The 22,111-nt window shown below is 52.4% G+C and overlaps 1 protein-coding gene across 3 annotated transcripts in view; it reads left to right on the top strand.

Annotated features, from left to right (window-relative positions):
- Positions 1-21,832, top strand: part of LOC119846241 (chemokine-like protein TAFA-5) — a 37,575-nt gene extending 15,743 nt beyond the window's left edge. The window contains exons 1-4 of one of the 3 annotated variants that reach the window (XM_038379634.2): positions 235-1,208; positions 11,004-11,156; positions 12,867-12,994; positions 19,471-21,832. In XM_038379634.2, coding sequence (XP_038235562.1) covers positions 1,112-1,208; positions 11,004-11,156; positions 12,867-12,994; positions 19,471-19,479 — 387 coding nt within the window. In that variant the 5' untranslated portion in view covers positions 235-1,111 and the 3' untranslated portion in view covers positions 19,480-21,832. The other 2 variants (XM_043500372.1, XM_043500374.1) reach the window with 2 other exon arrangements.
- The last annotated feature ends 279 nt before the right edge of the window (positions 21,833-22,111 follow it).

The following is a 22,111-nucleotide window of genomic DNA, read 5'->3' as shown; positions in this document are numbered from 1 at the left end:
GGGCTTTGGGGCAAGTCTCAGCTTGCAGGGCCGGGGGGGGGACCTACCGGGGCTGATTCCCCCCCCTCCAGCTGCGCTTCCCGGGATTCCCCTGCCGCTTGTTGAGCTGAGCCGGGGTGGCGGGGGCTGTTGGCTCCTGGGTACCCCCCACAGGTTCGAGAGCCTAGTCCCGGGCAGCGAGCTTGGCGCCCCCCGGCCGGGAAGGACCACCCGCCCAGCGGAGCAAGTCACATTGCCACGGTGCAGGCGGGGGGGGGGATCTGCTAGCCCTCCCCATCCCTACCATGAACCCTCCTGCTGCCTGCCTCGCTCCCTGCCCAGCTGCAGGAGGGAAGCGCACAGTTGCTGCGTGCGGTGCCGGAGAGGGAATTGCCGCTCGGCTTTCGCCTGGCAAACTGCACCCAGCCGGGGGGAGATATTAGCCGCCGCTCTGCGGGCTGAATGCAAAGGAGCTGCCCAGGGATCCGGGCTCCCTCCGGCCCCTGCCGGGCAGCAGAGGCGTTTGGCCCCCAGAGAGAAGCCGGGTGGACGGGCTGCGTCTTCTGGCTACTTTCATCAGCTGCAAGACACTGGGCTTTGGAAAAAAACCCAGCCCGCTGTGGGTGAGAGTCTGACCCTGCCTGGACCAGGAGCACAGGACCGCTGTGACAAGGAGCCACCCTCGAGAGGGGCAGATTCCCCCCCCCCCCGCACGTGGGGTCCCCCTTCAAGGCTGGGATGTGGTGACCCGGGTACTAAAGGAACCAGCCTGTGCCCCCCTGGAGCTGCAGCTTTCCTGCGTGGCTGGAGCTGGGGGCTCCCCGGCTGCAGCTTTTCTCCTGCTCAGAGGGGCTGGGACTAGGGGGGCTGCCGCCCCTCCTGGCCTGACGTGGTTTCCATCATATCCAGGGTTGACAGTTTGGTTCAACAGCTCTCAGCCCCCCCTTTCCCCCCCCCCCCCGACAAATGGCTCCAGCCCTCCTGCTCTGAAGGGAATGCAGCTGCTCCCCAGCCATGCTGGGCTGCCCTGTGCCAGGTGGAAACATCCCTGGTAGTTGGATTTAGAGGGGACCCTGCAGCGTGAGAGGGGGGTCCAGCTCTGCCTCCCCGCCCCCCTCCCAGCCCACTCAGGATGCTGGCCGGCTGGAGAGAGCTCTCTGCAGGGATTGGTGCCACGCTTTGCTTCCTCCTCTTCTTCTGGCTCTTGTATTCTCAGCCACCTAAGGAAGGTAAAGTCTCCGCCGTATCATACTCCTGCCAAGGCTGCTGGCTTGTGCCAGCCGGGGCAGGGGGAGAGGGTTTAAAGGGGTTGTGTCCCCTTCTGCCACATGCCACCCCAGAGAGCCTGCATCAGAGCCATCTGGTGCCATGCAACCAGCAGGGATCCCCTTCCTCTCTGGGATTTTGCATCACAGAGTTAGCATCGCCTGCTGGAGGGGCTGGGGGAAAACTTTTCAGCAAGGGGCTCCCCAGAGGGGAAGAGGTTCAGTCTCCCACTGGACTCAGTCTTTGGCTGCCGGGTGCCTGGACTGGTTTTCAAATTGAGAGGCGCTGGCCTGCGGTAGGGGGAGGATTCACCTCTGTGAACTGGGAGTCTGGGGGACTGATAAGCCTTGCGAGCTGAGACGTTCAGCAAGGAAACTGGGGCTGCCCTTCCTTCCCGGGTCTGCTGGGCCTGCGTGATGCACTGGGTCAAATACCGGTAGGTCAGAGCTGGCCCAAGAGATGGGGCTGCCTCTCCTCCCTGTTACCAGCTGCTAAATCACATTAGAAAGAGCATGAGATACAGTCAGTACTACCCTAATGAGTCCTCTCCATGCAAGGCAATTGCGGTGTCATCCAGTGGGAAGGGAAGTAGTCTGCGCCATCATGAGTGGGGATGTGCTCATAGGACAATCTCTCCCTTAAGATGTGAGGATACCCTGGGGAAGAGTCTGCTCTAGGGTCTGAAGCACAGGACTGGGAGTTAGGAAGTCTGGAGTCAACCCTTGGCTCTGCCACAGACTTTCTGTGGAACCTTGGGCAAGTCACTTAGTCCCTCTCTGCCTTGGTTTCCCATCTGTGAACTGGAGATCATTGTACCTCTGTTTACTGAGGATTCTTTATTAACAGGGGTAAAGCACTTAGGTGAAAGGGACTACAAAGTGCAAAATATTATTGCCATGGGGGCTGGTACTGTTATATTTACATGGGATAAATTAAAATAAGCTGCCTGGAGAATGAACTCTCTTTAATTGTACAGAGTCCCATATAGTGTGGATTGCAGCTTGGGTTCCCAGGGTGACTCTTCTCCCAGACAAGGGGGATGGAGGGAGAGAAGTGAAAGTAGGACAGAGAAAGGAAAACTGCCAGGTTAAAAAACCAACCAACCCTGAACAGCATTGTCAGTTTCCCTTTTTCTTCAAACTGGGGGGCGCTGTATGTTTCACAGTGACTGAACTTTGTCTAGTTCAGTGTCCCACTTTCCAATGTTGTCCCAGCTGGTTTCCAGAAGGCTCTTGGGGATGGCCAGGCATGTATATTGAATGAGAGCTGGAATCTCTCTCTCCATTGTCTTTTGATGGTATCTCATGCAGTACTGATCCTTCTTATAGCTGAATGAAATTCATGTCTCGCACTGCTTGGTCTGTACCCAAATTGCTGCCAACATGGGGGAGGAGGGTTTCACACATGACCCAAGGAAAGACAGTGGGAAATTGGAAGAGAAGCTGTTAAAATGGCATGGGAATTGGGGTGAAAAATTGCTGAGAACACCCCCCTTTTGTGGGGCTCAATCCTGTGGGGGTGTTGTGCCCCTTGACCTAGAGAGGTGGTGGAATCTCCATCCTTAGAGGTTTTTAAGGCCTGCTAGACAAAGCCCTGGCTGGGATGATTTAGTTGGGGATTGGTCCTGCTCTGAGCAGGGGGTTGGACTAGATGACCTCCTGAGGTCTCTTCCAACCCTAATATTCTATGATTCTGCATGAATTGAGGTTGCTTGGCACCTCAAAGGACAGGCCCCGTGCTACGTAACTGATTTGCTGTTCAATCTTCTCCTCCGCTTTCTTGCTGCTAAATTTGCCGCGTGACTGCCGGGGCTGGCAGCAACCTGAATAAGCCATGCCAAGACGCTTACTCGCCCCCTGAATCGGCACCGTTACATTGAGTGCTTCAGCAAGCCCGCCGCGTCTCCCGCCCCTCCAGAGGCTGCGTTTGCAAATGAGGACGTGAGAGGAGCGTTGCTGAGCCATGTGGATCCATAAATAATGCCACAATTACCAACTGTGACTAAACATTTATGCAATAATTCAAATGATGCAGCATTACTCAGCCAAGCAAGAGACAAGTTCAAGCCTGGCCTTGGGCATGGAAGAAGCTAGAACTGCTAAAGCATCAGCTGGGGTTGGCAGAGCTGTAAGATAGAACAGCTAGAGGGTGCAATGCTCCTGACTCCACAGCACCCCCTGCTGGGCAATTTGTAAAGCAGCTGGGAACTACTTGTCATTATTCATCCTTGTTAAGAGGTAAGGGGCCACCCCAGATTGCAAATTGAAGGCCTCGTCAGAGAGGCAGCACAATCTAGCGGATTGAACCAGGAAATCCTAAATTCAAATCTCAGCTCTGCCATTAACTCACTGGGTGGGTTTGAGGAAATCATGTGACCTTTCTGGGCCAAATTTATGCTCTGAGTTACACAGGTGTAAATCCAGAGTAACTTAAGTGGAGTCACTTCTGATTCACAGTGGAGTAAGTGAGAATTTGGTCCTCTCTCAATTTGACATGTGTGTGTTTTAGTTGCTCCCATCTGTACAATGGGGACAGTTGCACTTAGCTACATCAGATGTGGTTTGGGAGGATTAATCAGTTAATGTTCTCTAGGCAAGTGCTAAGTATAATGCTCAGATGTGTGTGCGTGTGGATGGGTGCATGCCTGTGCCCTAGTGGAGAGGGAAGTAGTTTCCAGTCATTTCAAGGGGGAGTTCTCATTTAAAAACCAGTGGCACAAAAAGACACCCCCCCGTCCTGGCTGGGTAACTGGAGGGCATAGAATTTGAATGGCTCTGAGCAAATTTTGAAATGAACACCCCCTGAGCAGAAAAATTTCAGAGAGACCCTAACATGTTCAGAGCCGTGATTCTCAGTGCCCTTGCCCTGCTTGAGAGTTTCTTCTCACACTGCTTCTGATGGAATAAAACAACTCAGAGCAGTTCTCTTGCATTCCTTGTGGCGTGCAGTTGTGTATGAGTGCAGAGCCGGCAGCGCCGGCTCCTTTAGGAGGAGGATTTAGTTTGGATTCATATTAGCTGCTTTCCAAGCTGCCCTCATTCTTGTGCTGGAGCATTTTGCAACGTGTGACTCATAATATCTCCTCCAGACATTATTGAAATCAACCTTTGTCCAAATGGTCACAACTAATTGGCAGCGTATGTCTGGGCAAGGGGAAATGGTGCATCCCCCTGGTGCAGATCCCAGAGACTCCCAAGGCATATCCCAAACCAAACCATAATCCCTGCTGAATCAATGGCAAATCTCCCACTGATTTTATTGGAGCCAGCATTTGGCCCAGAAGATGCCTGGCTCTGGACAGCAAACAGCATTGGCTTCAAAGCTACCAAGCACTAGGCCAAACATGGCTTACGCTGGAGCTGCCTATAAAACACTTGTGACTGCCTGTAGCACCCTGTAGGGTCGCATCTTCAGCAGTGACCCTGCCTGCACCCAGCAGAGGCTGGGAATGATGGCCGAAGCCCCTAATACTCATCCACAGACTCCCTTTCTAACAGATTCTCCCCGGTGACTGGTCCGGGCATTTTTAAAAATTTGGTAATGACGAGGGACGGTCAGTGTTATTGACCCATCACTTAGGAATGGTCCATGGGGTGCACATCTCAGCCCAGTGAATTTTTCCTGCTCCTGTCTCTCTCCACGTGGTGCTTTTCTCTGTCTAATACAGACTGAGGCTCCTGAAGATGTCTCGCTCTCATCACCCAAGGAGAGGAGAGAAGAAAACTCCCCGTCTCTTCAGTGCTATTTTCAAGGGGCTGATTGAGAGAGGAGCTAGAAGCAGGAGTGGCTGTTTTAAATCTAGGAACACTTTGAATGCCAGGCACACAATTCATCTCAATGTAATGAGAGGGATAGCGGTGAATTAAATAATTGCCCCGAGGAACGGAGGCTTTGGATTCATAGCCAAGTGCAAACTGGAGCTGTCCATTGGCATTCGTCAATGTTGCCTTTGATGTGCATTTAAAATCTATGTTGACTCAGTTACCCAGACCTTCCAGGGGACGAATTCCCCCGCTCTTCCACTTTAAATGCCAAGTTCAATAGCCTGGGTCCATTGAACTCAGCGGGTGTTTTGCCACTGACTTCCCTCTGGAGCACCATTTCACCCCACATCTGTACTGAAAGCCTTTCGCAGCACGGGGAACTGCACGTACATAGCTCCCAGGGCTGGGTACAAGGCTGGGTGTCCGTCCAGACCTCAAGCACAGATGGCAAGGGAGGCATCCATGAGACTGTCTCTCTGTTAAAGGGAACTGGGAGTAAACTTGGCTTGAATAATGGTTCCAGCTAAACTGGTTTCTAAGCTGATTTAGCTGAAGGGAGTGGATGGAATCAATGTGTGTTTGAAAACCATGCTAGCTAGTTATCTGTCCATCCATGGCAATTGCTCTAACACTTGAGCATCCAGGCAGTGGACAGACAGACACAGTCTGAGCTGGATGGCTTATTCCCTTGAGCAGGAGAATGAGGTCCGAAGAGATGCTGCTTCATGTCGTCAAGGCTCATCCTGAGCTCCGAGCAGAGAATTCCACAGTTCCCGACCCTGGCATGTTTCAAACTGGGCCCAGCATTGAAACCAAGCAGCCTGCAGTTCAAGGGAGAGGCAGGTGGAGCAGAGCACGGGCCCACAGGGGTTTCTGGCCAGCTGGAGCATTTAAGAGAGTCAGGCCTGATCACATCACTCCAGAGTCTGCCCTGAGGGGCAGGGCACTCGGTCCATGGAAATGTGGCTGCGCTGGTGAGACAGGCTGTCCGGGAATCCCGGAAACTCACCCTTGTGCAGAGAGCCTGGCACAGGCATAGCATTGTAGGTTTTCAGCTGGCTTTCATCCAGAAGAAGCGCTGGGTGGTGCTGGAAGAGACCAGACAGTGAGTCCAATCAAGCTTTCCAGGCCTTCCTCACTTGTCTTCAATGGAGTCCCTCCTGTTTTACTCCTGTTAGCGGGAGCAGGAGCCACCTCAGTATTCGTCAGGATAACAGGGAAGCTCGAGCCAGCAGGCCACACAAGACTAACAAAGCAGTCGCATCCCAGTTACTCAGCATGACTGCAGGCCAAAGCTGTTGCTGAAGAAAGAAGTGGCTATATTTTCAGATCAATTAAAAAAAAGAAAAAAGACTAAGGATAAATACATTAAAAGGCTGTGAGACGCTCAGATACTATTGTTATGTGAGGCCAGAGGGGGACCATAGATTTAAGGATCAAAGAAGTTCTGAAAGCTTTGTAATGTTTTGCCCTCCGTTTACTATGAATTAAGGGCCTGATTCTGTGATGTGGCAAGTGCCCAACTCCTGTTCACTTGAGCAGGAGCTGAAGGTGCTCAGCACTTCGTAGGATAGGTCCCCTTGCTTATTATTGAAGTGTAAACATACTTAGAAAATATTTTCAATGTTTTTTTTTGTATTTCCTGATGACCCCGCACCACCAAATGCAGATCTGCTTTTGGGGCTAAAATTCAGCTCCAGCGCTTGGAGGTGTTAAGATTTGACAAAGTTCACTGGTTCAGTCCATTCCACGGACAGCCCATTTGGATCAGAGTTTAGCTCTTGCTTTCTACACAGTCGCCCCGAATGCTTGGGAATTGAATCATAGAATCATAGAATATTAGGATTGGAAGGGACCTCAGGAGGTCATCTAGTCCAACCCCCTGCTCAAAGCAGGACCAATCCCCAACTAAATCATCCCAGCCAGGGCTTTGTCAAGCCTGACCTTAAACATTTCTAAGGAAGGAGATTCCACCACCTCCCTAGGTAACCCATTCCAGTGCTTCACCACCCTCCTAGTGAAAAAGTTTTTCCTAATATCCAACCTAAAGCTCCACCACAGCAACTTGAGACCATTACTCCTCGTTCTGTCATCTGGTACCACTGAGAACTGCCTAGATCCATCCTCTTTGGAACCCCCTTTCAGGTAGTTGAAAGCAGCTATCAAATCCCCCCTCATTCTTCTCTTCTGCAGGCTAAATAATCCCAATTGAGACCCATCTCTAGCTATTGTAGGTACTTACATGGCCCGCATCAACATAACATCAAACTGCCTCACACTCTTTGAATAATCATATCTTGCTCTTCTGTAGCACTTGTGACAGGGTTGGGCCAGATGGCTATAGGAGAGTAATAGAAGGCAGACATATTAGCCCCAGGCTAAGTAGGTCCCTTTTTCCTGGGTAAGGTAACAGGGAAGGTTCCAGAACAATCAGGAACCTTCTGGAGACAATTAAGACAGGCTGATTAGAACATCAGAAGCCAATCAAGAAGCTGCTAGAATCAATTAAGGCAGGCTAATCAGGGCACCTGGGTTTTAAAAAGGAGCTCACTTCAGTTTGTGGTGTGCGTGTGAGGAGCTGGGAGCAAGAGGCACTGGGAGCCGAGAGTGAGAACATGGACTGTTGGAGGACTGAGGAGTACAAGCATTATCAGACACCAGGAGGAAGGTCCTATGGGGAGGATAAAGAAGGTGTTGGGGGGAGGCCATGGGGAGGTAGCCAGAATCATAGAATATCATAGAATATCAGGTCGCACAGCTGTTCCGGGAGGCTCTCTAGACAGCTGCATTCCACAGGGCCCTGGGCTGGAACCCGGAGCAGAGGGCGGGCCCGGGTTCCCCCCAAACCTCCCAACTCCTGGTCAGACAGAGGAGTTGTCGACGTGGACTGTGGGTTCAGAAAAATGGCCAAGCTGAGGGCTGCCGTGAAGCTCCAAGGTGAGCAAATCCACCAATAAGCGCAAGACCCACCAAGGTAGAGCAGGAACTTTGTCACACACTTTTCAACAGTAGATCTCAAAGTGCATCACCATTTTTAATGTGTTTATCCTCACGCCCCTGGGAGGTAGGGCACTGCTACTATCCCCATTGTACAGATGGGGAACCGAGGCACAGAGAAACTAAGACACATAAGGATCAGAGCCTAACTCCCATTGAAATCAGTGCGAATTAGGTGCCTAAATACCTTTGAGGATCTGGGCTTAAGTGACTTGCCCAAAGTCCCAGGTGTCCTGGGTCCCTGGACAAAGCCCTGACCACTGCACCTCCTCATTCCTCCTTATAGCTAGCTTCCCAAAGTTTAAAAAGCCAAACAGAAAACCCCACAACACCCTCCCCACAAACAAACCATCTACTCATAGCAAAAAATAAACCCACCGAGTCTCAGAGTCCAGATCAACAGACTCTGGCTGACGCTGCAGGGCTAAAAATAGCCATGTAGATGGTCAGGCTAGAGCCCAGGCTCCGAGACCCTCCCTGTTCACCAGGTTTCACAGCTGCAACTCCAGCCTGAGCCCAGATATCTACATGGCTATTTTTAGCCCCACAGTGCCAGCCTCGGGAGCCTGAGTCGTTTGATCCGTGCTCTGAGACTCCTTGCCGAAGGGTTGGTTGGTTTTTTTGTGTGCTGTGTAGACATGCCCAAATGAAGGGCCTGATCCTGGAATCCTTCCTCATCAGGCCATTCCCCACTGACTTCAGTGCTACGGCTGTCATGAGGAATAAAGGACTGGGCCCTAATTAATCAAAACAAAGGTATAAAACAACACACTCTGAGGCAAGTCATACCTAATGAATGTCATTCTAATTGAAACATCTGACCCACCCACATCTACTTACTCAGATAATAAATCTCTTACTCTGGGAGAGTCCAGATTGAATTTATATATTACAGGCCAAATAAATAGGAAAAGGCTGCCAAATCCTTCCATGTAAATCCCAATGACCTCATATCTTTTCATCTGTGCAATTTGGAAAAAATATGAAGGGAAGCAAAAAATGTTTTTATCCAGATAATAGGGTAAACAGCAAACAGGCGGGGTTTTTTCACTCATTTGAAGGAGCAGGACTGTCAGAAATAGAGAGATACCACAGCTGCAGACTGTACTTGCGAGGAGTTAAAGAGGAGCAGGACTGTCAGAAATAGAGAGATACCACAGCTGCAGACTGTACTTGCGAGGAGTTAAAGAGGCCTTGGCGGAATCATTCACATTGCTGTGTAAGAGATCTTGCCATGTTCTCCTGTTTGTAACCATCCATACATTTAAAGGGAAGGGGTTTCCTAATACCGCGTTAGTCAGAACAGCTTAGATCACTGAAACGGAAAGAGTTTTGGGAACCCTGTTATGCCTGTGGGATACCAGGGGCCAGATTCTGATCTCAGGTACAGCAGTGTAAATCCACTGAAGGCCTGATGCTCCTCTCACATCCACTGGTGAAAATCTGGAGTAACTTCACTGCAGTTTGTGGGCTTCCAGCGGCGTAAAAGTGGCAGGAGGGAAGGATCAGGCCCAGTGAATGTACACTGGATCTCTGAGCCCTGATCCAAACCCCACTGAAGCCAGTGGCTGTTTAGGTCACAGGGCTTTGAATTGAGCCCTATGCGAGAGCAGAATCCTGCCCCAGGTTTACAGTGGACTTGATTCTCTTCTTGCTTACACCAGTGTAAACCAGGAGTAACCCCACTGAAGACAGAGTTACACCAGTGCAACAGGGAGGGGAAACAGACCCAAGGTGCCTTGTGCATGTGCCACGTACAGTACATTTCCAATCCACCTCCAGCAACAGGCCCTGAAAGTATGAACTTAATGGTAAAGAACAGGGGGTTGTGTTGGGCTGAAGAGCAAGAGTTGAGGGTTTCAGCTCCCGCCATGAGCTGCGGGTGGCAGCGTGCTGCAGAACTACCCGAACCCTTTAAACACCCTGCATTGGGTCATGTTGAACTGCCTGCCTGCGCCTGCCCCTTGTGACAGGCTGCAGAGGGAGAGCGCAAGGGGAGCCAGCCGGAGTATTTAAAAGGCTCTGAGATGATGCCGCTCGTGTGCGGCTGCTTCTCGCCCAACTGCCTGGTGGTATTCAAAATTTTAACAAGGACAAGCGCAGACCCTGAGCCCAGCTGCAGGGGAACGCTCCGGGCTGAGCACGAGGAGGTGTGCTCCGGCTGAGTGCAGCCTTCCCCTTAGAGCAAGGAAGCCCAGACTGTCTTGCATGCAGCCCAGCCTTCCTGTCTGTGGGATTCACTCATGCTCCCTTTACAGATCAAAGGGCGGAGGAAGGGCGGCTTTAGGTACCAAGGAGTCTCCTCAGGCCAGGCAGACTGGGCCTTGCCCTACGCTGGGCTGGATTGGAGATTTTGAGCCTTGCCGGCTGCTGCAGTTTGGCTCAGTGTGCACCCCGCCTGCTGGCTTTGCCTTCCCGTCCCCATGTTACCAGCCCTCCCCCTGCGCAGAGGTGCTAAGGGATCACCGTAGAGCTGTTCAAATGACTCCCCCTCCTCCCCTTGGGAGAAGGACCCTGCTTATGTTGTAAGCCAGTCCCAGGCCCCACGGGACAGGAAAGGAGCTAAGGGAAGGTGCTCAGTGTCTGGCCGGGGGGAAGGTGAAAAGCCTTTTCTCTAGAAAGGGCCATCTCCAGAGTTGTCCTGACTCAAGCTCCAGTCCCATGGAGGAACCGATCCCACTGAACTCAATAGCGACTGCTGGAGTTGTACTTCTGTGGGGTTTAGTTCCTTTCACCATGGCAGCATCAGGCTGTTAGCCCCTCTGAAAACCAGGCCCTAGCTGGCTCTGGTTGGGCTCCCAAGAAAGAGAGGCATCCAAAAATCAGCGGCTTCTTTTGATTCTGTTGGCCCAGAATACACAGCAAGTCAGTGACAGAGTTGAGCATAGGACCCAGCCGCCCTGACTCCCACCTCCCTGTTCTTGCTACTAGGACTGTGCCCTGCCCCGACGCTCTGGCTGCGCAGCGGCTGCTGGATGTCCCCTTGTCTCGTTGCAGGCAAGGAGCTGGAGGTGGGGATGTGTGAGATTACAGCGCTGAACAGAGACCTCAGCCATCCCAGGAGGATGATCGCCCGGCAGACAGCACGCTGTGCCTGCAGGAGAGGCCAAGTTGCGGGCACAATGAGGGCAAAACCTGCCTGCGTGGATGGTAAGAGAGCTCTGACTGCTCCAGAGAGCTACGGGCCAGGGCCATGGGGCCACCTGTGGCTTCATGGTTCTCCATGGTCACTTGGGACTTTATGGTGACAGCAGCCACAGAACTCGGGTCCTCCTGCTCCCAGAAGTGCTGGAATTAGGGGCGGGGCCGCACCCCCTGTCTTGAAGTGGTTTCCGTTACATGCAGGGTTTACTGTTTAGTTCAATGACTCTCAGCCCCCCCCACTCTACAAATCATTCCAGGCCCAGAAACACAGGCCCCTATCATCACTGGGAGCAGCTAACCATACAGATGACATGACACACAGTCAAACTGTCCTGGGTGGGGTCCATGGTGACACACACGCGCCTGCTCATTGAGAACACTCATGGTCCAGCAATGTCCGGCTGTATCAGGGTTTATATCTGTTGGTAGCAAGATGGGGGGCAAGGGAGGGGAAGAACCCCCTAGGGATGGGGGGGTGCAAAGCTCTTTGGAAAATCTGGCCCGTTTGTGGGTGCTGAGCCCTTGAAAATCTGGCTCTGAACTCTGGGAAGTCCAGCTTCACAAGCAAACTCCTCTCCACTCCCAGGCACTGCACGATTGCAGGGAGGCATGAGCCGTGCAGGGGCCCTGCTGGGGCAGAGTTCTGCAAAGATAGCCCCACTGATCCTTTCGGTGCCTGCCGGAAGCCTTGCCAGGTGGGAGTGTTGTTATGCCCTGCAGCTGTCAGGGGCCACGGGCAGCCCTGGTGAGGGAGGGACATGTCATCTCAGGTTGCTGTGTGTAGGGAATGTGTCCCTCACAGGTGGCAGGTGTCCCTATGCGTGGGGAACGCAAGAGGCTGCTCCAAGCCTCCGGCCTGCAGTCGGCTGTTATCTCGTGTTGGTAGGTGCTACAGTGATACAGATTGTAACTTTCTGCATAAACTGTCCCTAATGGCCTCAATTTTCTCTCTTTGTCCTCTGCCCCTTTGACACATTTTATTTTCCTCTTATTTTATCTCCTGATCTCCTTGTTTTGGATAACTCAACCCTTCTTTCTACACCCTTTGATTTTACTTTCCTTATTTGTTCCTATTCTTGTTTAATCTTGTGCCCTCTCTCTCATCATACATATCTACCCATCGATCCATATATACACCCATCCCCATACATATCCATCCATCCTTATATATACCCATCTTTCTTTCCCTATACACACCCATCTATCCATCCATCCCCATACATATCTGTCTCTCAACGTCTATATACACACACACCTACCTATCTATCCATCCATCTCTATATACACCTTTCTGTCCATCCATCCCTATATATACCGATTTATGTATCCATCCGTCGCTATATATACACCCATCTATCGATCCATCCCCATACATATCTGTCTCTCCATTTCTATATACACCCATCTATCTATCCATCCATCTCTCTCTATACACATCTGTCTATTCATCCATCCCCATACACATCTGTCTCTCCATTCCAATATTATATCCATCCCTATATACACCTTTCTATCCATCCATCTCTATATAAACCCATCTATTTATCCATCCATCCCCATACACATCTCTCTCCATCCCTTTCTATCAATCCCTATATACACCCATCTTTTTCCCCTTTGTACCCTACCTCTCTTTCTCCCTCCCTCTTTTCATAACCCTTCTAATTTTTCCCTCCCCTCCCCATGCTCCGTGACCTCCCCCGCTCTCTGTGGCAGCTCAGCTCATTGCCAGTAAGCAGTGGTGCGGGATGGAGCCCTGTGCCGAAGAGGAGCAGTGCACTTTGTTAATAAATCGTTCAGGCTGGAGCTGCACTCGACAATTGGGCCGAATAAAAACTGTCACGGTAAGTAATTCCTGCCTCCTGGCAACCAACCCGACTGAGATGGGAGAAGGAACCAGCCGGGGGTGGGGGTGGAGGGTGTCTTGGTTTGAAGGTATCTGGAGAGGGGGGGATTGGTGTTAGCTGGGAAAGAAGGTGAATCACTGGGGGGGGGGTGTCTGTCTCCATGGGTGAGTGAGGACACCCCCCCATCAGCTCATGCATTTGGGAGCACTCCCAGTAAAACCTGAGCTGCTCTGCCCAGAGAGCTATTCCAGGAACCAATTAGGACAGGCTATAAACATGTCTCCGTAGGGCTGGATGCTCCTTTGCTGGAGAAATTGATTTCACTGCCATTTCTTTACACCTCCCGTCACTCCCATTGCCTGACCTTCGCTTCAGTGGTGATGGGCATTTCCAGGCCTCTCCCTGCACTGTCAACCCCAAGCATTCAAAGATCATGAGGCTGGCGCCCGAAAATCATAAGACTGGCTTAAAAAGCACCATATTATTGATGGTCTGGATCCTCAAAAGTATTTAGGAGCCCAACTCCCAGTGATTTGAATGGAGTTAAAGCTATTTAGGAGCCTAAAGATCTGGACCTAGGCACCTCGCAAATGAGCCTGTGAGGGGTAGGACAGGTCTGCATAATTGTTATCCCATCTTAGAGTGATGGGGAAACTGAGGCACAGAGCGGGGATGTGACCTGCGCACACAGATTCAGTGGCAGTCAGAATGAGAGCCAAGACTTCAGCCTCCTAGGCCTGAATGCTAACCACAAGATGATCCCTCTCCTAGTATGCGTGTGTGTATGGGGAAGGTCAAGTCTTTAAGTATAGGGCAGGAAGGGGGAATATTTGCATGGCGGGAAAGGGAGCTTGCTGTCTCTTACTCCAGACAGGTGGGCAGAGCACTGTGGTTGCTCCACGCAACGTGCACAGACCCCGATGGGAGAAACAGCCCCAAGAAATACAGACCTCTGGCTAAAGTGGGCTTTGATGGAAATTGCAATGAAATCCCAACCCGCAGTATTTTCCTTCCACTTGCCCTGAGAGCACAGGGAGGCAGCTGCTGACACCCAAGGGAATCAGCTTTGCTAACCCAGGGAGAGAATAACAGATCCTGCAGGCCCTGCTCTTGAACACACCTCCATCCCCCAGGGAGAGGAGAAGGTCTAGTGCCCACCTGCCAGCCCCCACTCAGACTCCACTCAGCACTATCTCTGCCCCAGGGAGGGGATAAACGGGAGGTGTCCCTTTGGTACAAGCCCTGGCCCTGCATTATCATAGAATGGACCCAGCTCGGTTCTGCCTTGTCCGAGTACAAATGCATCACGGCTTTGTTTCTAGTGCAGGGAACACAGGCAACCGGCTCTGGCACCTGCTCCCTTGTCTTCCCGAAGGAGAGGCCCTCTTCTCCATTGGGGCTGCCTGCCAGGCTCCCCCCCATGCCACAGGCTGCAGCCTGGAATAGGCCGGTACACATGCTGTCATTTTAAACGTCTGAAACCTGCAGACTCGTTCCCAGCTGGTTTAGTGCCAGCCTCTCTCAGCACGGGAACTGTAAAGGAGAAGGCGAGAGCACTGGCTGTGGGGGAGCGCCCAGTCCCTGCCATTCCCAGCAGGGGGGCGCTGTAGGGCACTGGACAGCAGCAGTGCCGTGGGGGAAGGGAAGGGGGCATACTTTTCCTAATGCCCACCAGAACTTGGGGATATTTTATAGGCTGGTGGGGAATGGACAAGCCCGAGCTGTAAAACCTGGAACCAGATTTGGAACCCTTTCTGACCGCACACGTTGGGGGTGTTGAGATCAGTGGTTCTGTTCTGGCCTGTTCTAGATATGGGGCCAGCTGTGAGGTTCAGATCTGGATCCAGGTTCAGATTCCAGGCACCTCCCAAAAATCTGGGGATGTCCGGATCTAGGGTTTGAGCTGGGGCCCATTCTGTCAGGCTGCTCGGCCTTTCCCTTCACAGGCAGCCGAGAAAGACTGGAGCCCTGGTCTCTGCTGTGGGGAGGGCTGAGGGGATGCAGGTGGAGGAGGGTCTATGTATCTTGCATCTGAAGGCTGTCAAAGTGGCACACTCCTGTAGCCGCATCCCCCAAACGAGCCCTTGGCTCCAGAAGCAGCTGCATAGCTTCCCTCCATGCGAGGCCCGGGAGTCTGCTCTGCAGTCAGCTTTGCCAGTGCATGACAATGAACGGGGAGCTGGATGCTGCTGGTGGGAGCCTCAGAAGTGCAGCGGGATATTTTATTAATGTCAGAGACATTAAGGTTTGGAAAAGAGCAAATTACGCTCCCCGCAGCACAGAGGAGACAGGCATGGCCAGGCCACGGCCGTTTGTCTGGCAGGAAGGCAGCCGTGTGAGCACGGCTGTCCTGGCCTCTAGCCATCTCCACGTTATCGGGTTTGTCTCAAGGCCTGGTGGGAGGGACCCTCTGTTGCACAGGGAGGAATTAGGGCTGGACGGAGCCTTTGCAGAAACCGCGGCCTTCTGGCTGGTTTAGAATGAGATGCCCATGCGAAGGGCTGACCTCTGGGCTTTGAAGTACAGTTTAGTTTCCTGTTTAGTTTCATAGACACGGCCACACTGGGTCAAACCAGGTGCCCATCTAGCCCAGTATCCTGTTGCTAACAGTGACCAGCACCTGCTGCTTCAAAGGAAGGTGCAAGAACCCTGTAGTGGGCAGCTATGGGAAACCTGCATTATGTCTCCTCCTGAGATCAGTTTAAGCCATGAAGCATGAGATTAGCCCTTCCAAAACGTCTGTTAGCAATAACTACGGTACGCTAAATCGGGATATGCGTGGTATCTCTGTAAACGTCCAATCCCTTTGTTAATCCTGCTAAATTCTTAGCCTCAGTGACCTCATGTGGTAGTGAGTTCCACCGTCAAATGACATGCAAAATCATGAATCTAATTAGCTCTATCAGTGCGTGGTCAGGACCTGATGTGCAGCCTCAGGATTCTGTATCCAGGGCTGGGGTCCCGTCTGGGTCTGGGTGTGCTATCAGGGCTTTGCCTTGCAGGGTTGGGTTGCCAGCCCCAGCCCTGGTGATAGCAGGGGACTTGACCCAGGAGATCCCTTCCAGCCCCATCCCCCTATGACCATGGAGTCCTGTTTAAAAAGGATGGAACCCTTTGTATTGTCAGGGCATTATCTGCATGGTCAGGACTGAGTCTCTGTATAAGGCTGAGCTCTGAGTTTGGATCAGGGTCTTTTCTGCAGTTGTCTCTGGGTTTGGTTTTAGGATTGAAGCTGTTCTGAGAGACTGGGGACTGGTGGAGAAGTCTGGGTAGGGCTGGAGCCCTGTCTGTAATATCAGGACTCTTGTTCATGGGGGGTGGATTCACTTTTGGGGAGCCCAGGCCTTGTCTAGGATGGCTAGGGGCTCTGCTGGGCTAGGATCCCATCCTTCCATCCCTCTGACTCAGCCTGCAGGTCCCTGCGTGTCTCTCTCTGGTGTGAAAGCCTGGCGTGCAGCGTAAAACGGTCCTGACTGTTCCAGAGAACAGCCAACTGCGTGCCATTTCCAGGAAGCAAAGGAAATATAAATCCGCCCTGGGACACTGGGAGTGGGAGCCAGGGGAGAGGAGCGGCGCGTTCATACTGATCAGACCCCGTCTCAGAACTGCCCTCCTGCCCCATTTGCACAGCCCTGTTTTGTATACTTAAATATTCAAATGTCCTGGGTGGTGGTGTGGAATCTGCACATTTCTCCCCAGGAGTTGGGGGAAACGCAGAACCCTGCTTGCTTTCTGGAGCAGAGAAACCACCACACCGGAGCAAATGGATCACAGTAAACAGAAACACCCACAACCTCTCTCCGGGAGGTCTGAAAGGGGTGGCACGCCCCACTGCTCTCCCTCCAAACTCTGTGCCTCTTGTCCTGGGCCTTTCTTATTGACCCCCTTGAGATTCAAAGTTCATTCCTGTGGAGGAGCCTCTAATTCCTTCAGTAAGCCCAACTAAAAGCAGATCGGTACAGGGAAGATACTGGCTAGACAAAGCTCTAACCATCCGGCTTAGGGAAGAGGTTCTTGATTGGAGGTCATGACCAGGTGTCAGGGGGGTCATGACCACCTTGCCCTGCCCCTATTGGTAAATCTCAAGGCTAGATTATTGAAAATGGGATTGCAATATGGAAAAGGTAGAGAACTACTCTGGCACAAGCCTGTGGACTGTGTGATGAGTTGGCTGGGTCTCAGTTCAGCAAGAAGATCAGGGCCTTGAAAGACAAGTTTCTCAGAGGACAACCAGGGTAAAGCACCAGCCAGCTCTTGGGGACCTGAGATAAATTGCCACTTTGTTCCCATGTGAAACTGATTTGCTGCTCCCGGCTTAATCTGCAGGAGACATTTGTATGCAATACCACCATGTCGAGAGGGCCAGCTGGCAGCCCCAGCTCAGGGGAGGCCCCGACCTAGATAGCAGATGAGATTGCAGGTCAGGGGAGAGCTACATTGGCAGGTCTGTCTGGGCGACTCTGCATAGAGCTGATTGTATAGCATAGCCAGACTCCTCGCTAGACCTTTGCTTCCAAAAGCATGACGTCGTCTACAACCGTTTAAGAAACAGGGAGCTGTTTGGCTCAGGGGGCTGATATTCATTTCCAGTCCAGAGAGTGCGTCACCAAGAGCCGTTGCCATCAGAAGTTTATGTGCAATAAGCGGATGGGTCTCACTCTAGTTCCTAGTGGACACACACTGTCATAACTGACACCAAATGACAGGTCTCGGCAGAGGTGCCGGGGACTGACTGGATGGAGACTGAACTCCCATCTCTGGAGATGGGGTTGCCATGCCAGGGTTTTAGCCATGCTTGTACCTGTTCCAAAGATGTGGGACCTTGCTCTCCAGAGGTGCCTGGCCACACCCTAGATATGTTAATCGGGTGAAACCCGTGGGGGTTTTTAGAAATGTAATAGGATTCTGTAGAAATTGCTGTAAAGCCCCATTGAAATGGGCACAGAATGGCACTTCCTATAGCTTTTGGCATCATCCCATTGAAGGGACAGAACCTTGTATTAGATTCTCCAGGATGGGTCAAGAAACTCTATAGAAAAGTGATCATTTCGTATTCTACCTTATGGGACTGCTCAATAAAGGGCATCTCTCACCCCAGTCATGTCTGCTCTGGGAGCTGCTCCCATGGGGAGAGCTGGCCCCAAAATTCCCAGTGTGTGTGTGTGTGTATGTACATGTAAACATATGCCTCTCTTTCCCCAGCTCCCATCTTCCTTCCTCTGTACAAAGAATCATAGAATTGTAGGACTGGAAGGGACCTCGAGAGTCATCTAGTCCAGTCCCCTGCACTCATGGCAGGACTAAGTATTATCTAGACCATCCCTGGCAGGTGCTTGTCTCACCTGTTCTTAAAAACCTCCAATAACCGAGAAAGAGCTAAAGCCAAACTCATCCTGAGCCAGATTCACCATCAAAAATATGCAAGCAGCCATTGGCTGAAATGGCAAGGCTGGAATGAGCCCCACAGCCCCCTCCTGCAGCTTCGACACTAGCACACCACCATCCCATTGCCCTCCATCACCACCCTACCCCGGGATACCTGCCAGTGCCCATACAGTGACGGGGATACAGTGGGCAGCTCTGTGCCTCCCAGAACCACCTGGCTCCATGGACCCAGCAGTGCTCAGTGCAAGTCATAAAGCACCTCAGAAATTCAGCCTGAAGGAGGGGGCTGGTAGGCCTGTGGCGCTGGGAATGAGACAGAGTCGCTCATCTCTTGGCTTCCCATTCACATCTGGCCTGGTGCAGTTGGTGCCAGAGCCTGGGCTTTGCGCACCTAACACCCTGAGGCAGCGGCTCCTTCGACAGTCCCAGCCTCAGAGCGGTGGCCAGCCAAGGGCAGTATGTGGTGGCCTTGCTGCACTCAGGCCAGTGTGAAGTGCATGACCCAGGAGCTGCCCTCAGCGAGGCCAAGGACTGATCGGGGCAGGGAGGCCAACCTCCCTTCTCACCCTGCCGGGCCGGGGTGGAGACGCCTTAGCAGAGTGGCGGGGCGAGCTTGCCCCGTGGCATCTGCCCTGTGGCTAGACACAGGCATTCAAACTCCACACACGCATTATCCAGGGCTCTCTGCTCAGTGTCCCCCTCTGGTTCGGACCCTGCAGCCTGCACCCCTGTCCCTGTAGGCTGACACCCCCCCTTCTTATCTGCTGATATCTGGGTTTGGGGTGTCTTCCTTCTAGAGGGGGCAGAGGTTTTGTTATGCACTGGGCTATCCCCACCATCACAGAGTTGAAAAAGACCCTTCCACAGTGTCAAGCTCACAGCACAGAGACGATGCTCTGAGGGGGGAGGGGAAGGGGCTAACTGAAGAGTGGGGACACCCCAGGCAGGAGGCAGCAGACGGGCCTCTGGGTGCAAAAACCCCTGTCCAGGGCCCCGACCTTCCCCAAAGCATCCAGGGCTGTTGGAGGCAGAGAAGGATGACGGGGGGGGGGGGATTCACAGGCTCCCTGTGTGCTTTGTTTCTCCAGGTCTCCTGACAGCAGCAGCTGACGACCCGAGCCTGGTGCCTCCACTCCTGGCTGCCGCAGCAGTATACCATCTTCCCGGGGAAAGGGGCCAGCCCCTCTGTCCACATCCCAGTGGGTCGGTCTCCTTGCAGCAGGGCCTGGCAAGTCTCTGCTCTGAACCACCTGGGCCAGGGGGCCTTGCTCTGTTGCTGGCTGGGATGATGCCAAACGCTGGAAAGACATGTCGGGTTTATCCCGATCGAATGGATTTCTGTTGTCCAGAGGGGGTTTAACTGAAATGCACCTTTCTGCAAATCTTTTAATTGTGAACAGAGGGAGCAGCCCCTTGGCACCCCTAAAGAGTGGGCATATTTGCTGCGGCTGGCTCACTAGGGAGCAGCCCAGGCTGTGAGACCCAAGGAGAGACGGACGCTGACTGATGTATAACCACAGTGGAGCTAAGAGGTGGGAAACAAACTCTCTCGTATTTCTCCTCCCCTCCCAATCTCCAGAGAGTGAGAAGATGCAGTGGGGACAGCTCCGGAGAGAAGGTGCTACGGTCATCTCATCTCTACCCCACTGGATCACCTTCAGCCCTTTAGAAAGTCCGCTGAGGTGGTGTGGGGCTGTCTGAGCCAAGCCCCCACCCCACAACCAGCAGCACAGGTTCCCCACAGGCTGCTGTGAGTTGTTCTGTAGGGGAACATTGATTTGATGAGTTTCTCTTCCCTTTCCATTTGCAACTTGTCCATCAGCAGCTCACAATTTCCCCAGGTTCATTCAGCGGCTCAGAACAAATGATCAAATTATTCCTACGAATAAATTCTCAGCCTGTCGCCCACTTGCAGTCAATTCATCATTGGGTGGGGGTGGGGGGAAGAATCTTTAAATTGAGTCATGTTCATTTGTTTTGATTGGTCCCATGGTGGTGTTTTGGGGCCCTGACTGGACAAGCATCACTCTTGGTATGGGGTTACATGTTCCGAATTGGGTTCCCATGAGTGCCTGCCAACTTTCCCGCTGATATCCTTCAGTTCTTGTCGGCGGAGGATAGTCTGGGGAGATAATTGCCGTGTGCATGGGCAGGAGGGAGAGAGAGGGTAGAGTGAGGACATGCTGAGAGCCTGAGCTGTTGGGTTGGAAAGGCTTGTTTGCCTCACACTGGTCGGATCCCACAGTGGAAGTAAGAGGAAGGTCGGGGAGCCGGTCAGGGTGCTGGGGAAGTACTCAGGGCTCGACGTTGCAGCCTTATCTAGACCAGAATTTGGGAGGTGTTGGCTAACTTGTGTTCATGGCCTGGTGCAGACAAGGCAGGGTGCCTTTAACACATATTGCATGGCTCATGTTAAAGCCTAGGTCAAGGCACCAGTATAACATGTATTAAAAGCACACTGCCTTGACCATACTAGGCTGTTAACACCTTCTAAATCCTCATCTGGACAAGGCCTGAGAGGTGCTGAGTGCCTACAACCCACTCTGAAGCCAATGGGAGCTGAAATTGCTTGTCACCTCTCAGGATCAGGCCCTTTCTGCTCTATAGAGAGTGCTTTACGGTGGTCAGAACTACACAGCTGGAGAAGAGACGGTCCATGCCCTGGAGAGCTTATCCTTAGAGTGGAGCCTGAGCCAAAGCTGTGGGTGCAGTCATCCCCGAGCTGTGGGCAAGTTTGGATCTCAGGGCTTGCATGTCCTTCTCCAAGGTACCAACAGGTACAGAGCCATCAACACACATGAAATGCATCTGGACAATAGTGCAGACAGGCCTTGCAGAACAGCCAGGTCTGCCTGGGAGGAAGGAAGCCCATAGGAAAGATCACTTGCAATTCAAGGGGACAGCAAGGCAGAAGGCAGAGAGCAGGCCAAGGGGAGACTGAGCAAGACCAACATGGATCAAAGTTTGTAGGAGTCCTTGAGGCACTGATTTAAACTAGGAGAGGCTTGATCCCTGCTGCTGGGGCATCTCTGAATGCTAGACAGTGTCCAAGAGGGGTCTCACTCTGTGTCCCCAATACTGAGAGCCAACAGGCAGCTGGCTGGTGATTTACAGCATTTTCCTACCCCAGTTCCCAGAATGGCTTTGTAGTTGGAGATTGCAGGGTGGGTCATGGGCTGGTTCCACTTTTCATTCCCTGCAGCCCAGCAGTATACTGGGGTGACCTGGCCCAGTCCTCTCTCATGTGGTATAAAGAGCTGGCTGCTGCTAGGGGGAAGATCCCCGTCCCTAGTAAGCCCCACTCCATCATCTTGTAAATATTAACGGAGGTCCTTCTCCTCCCCATCTTGTTGTGAGTGGGACTCTGACCCATGGGATTTTTTCCACTGTAATAAGTTTCCAAAAAAACTTGTGATGTCAACAATGTAAGGAAATAAAATTCTAACTTTATTAATCCGGTCAGACTCTTGTTTCCCTGGTGATGGTTTGCCCCCATCCCCACTGCAGCAGCGAGGGCTCCTGGGAGCTCTTGGCAATGGCTTGGCAGGCTGCTACGTAACGGGCACATCTCAAAAGGAATCAGCAGCACGAGAGGTCCTGGCCCTGATCCTGCAGTCCCTCCACAAGTAGGCAGAGTGAATGGGAAGCCCTACAGGGAACCTCTTGCTTCAGGCTTCACGGCCCACTAACGCATGGCAGCCACCACCTCCTATTTCAGTGGCTTGCTCT

This window comes from Dermochelys coriacea, chromosome 21 (genome assembly GCF_009764565.3).
Source record: "Dermochelys coriacea isolate rDerCor1 chromosome 21, rDerCor1.pri.v4, whole genome shotgun sequence".
In the NCBI taxonomy this organism is placed as follows: domain Eukaryota; kingdom Metazoa; phylum Chordata; order Testudines; family Dermochelyidae; genus Dermochelys; species Dermochelys coriacea.
This window is presented reverse-complemented; position numbering and strand designations above follow the sequence as displayed.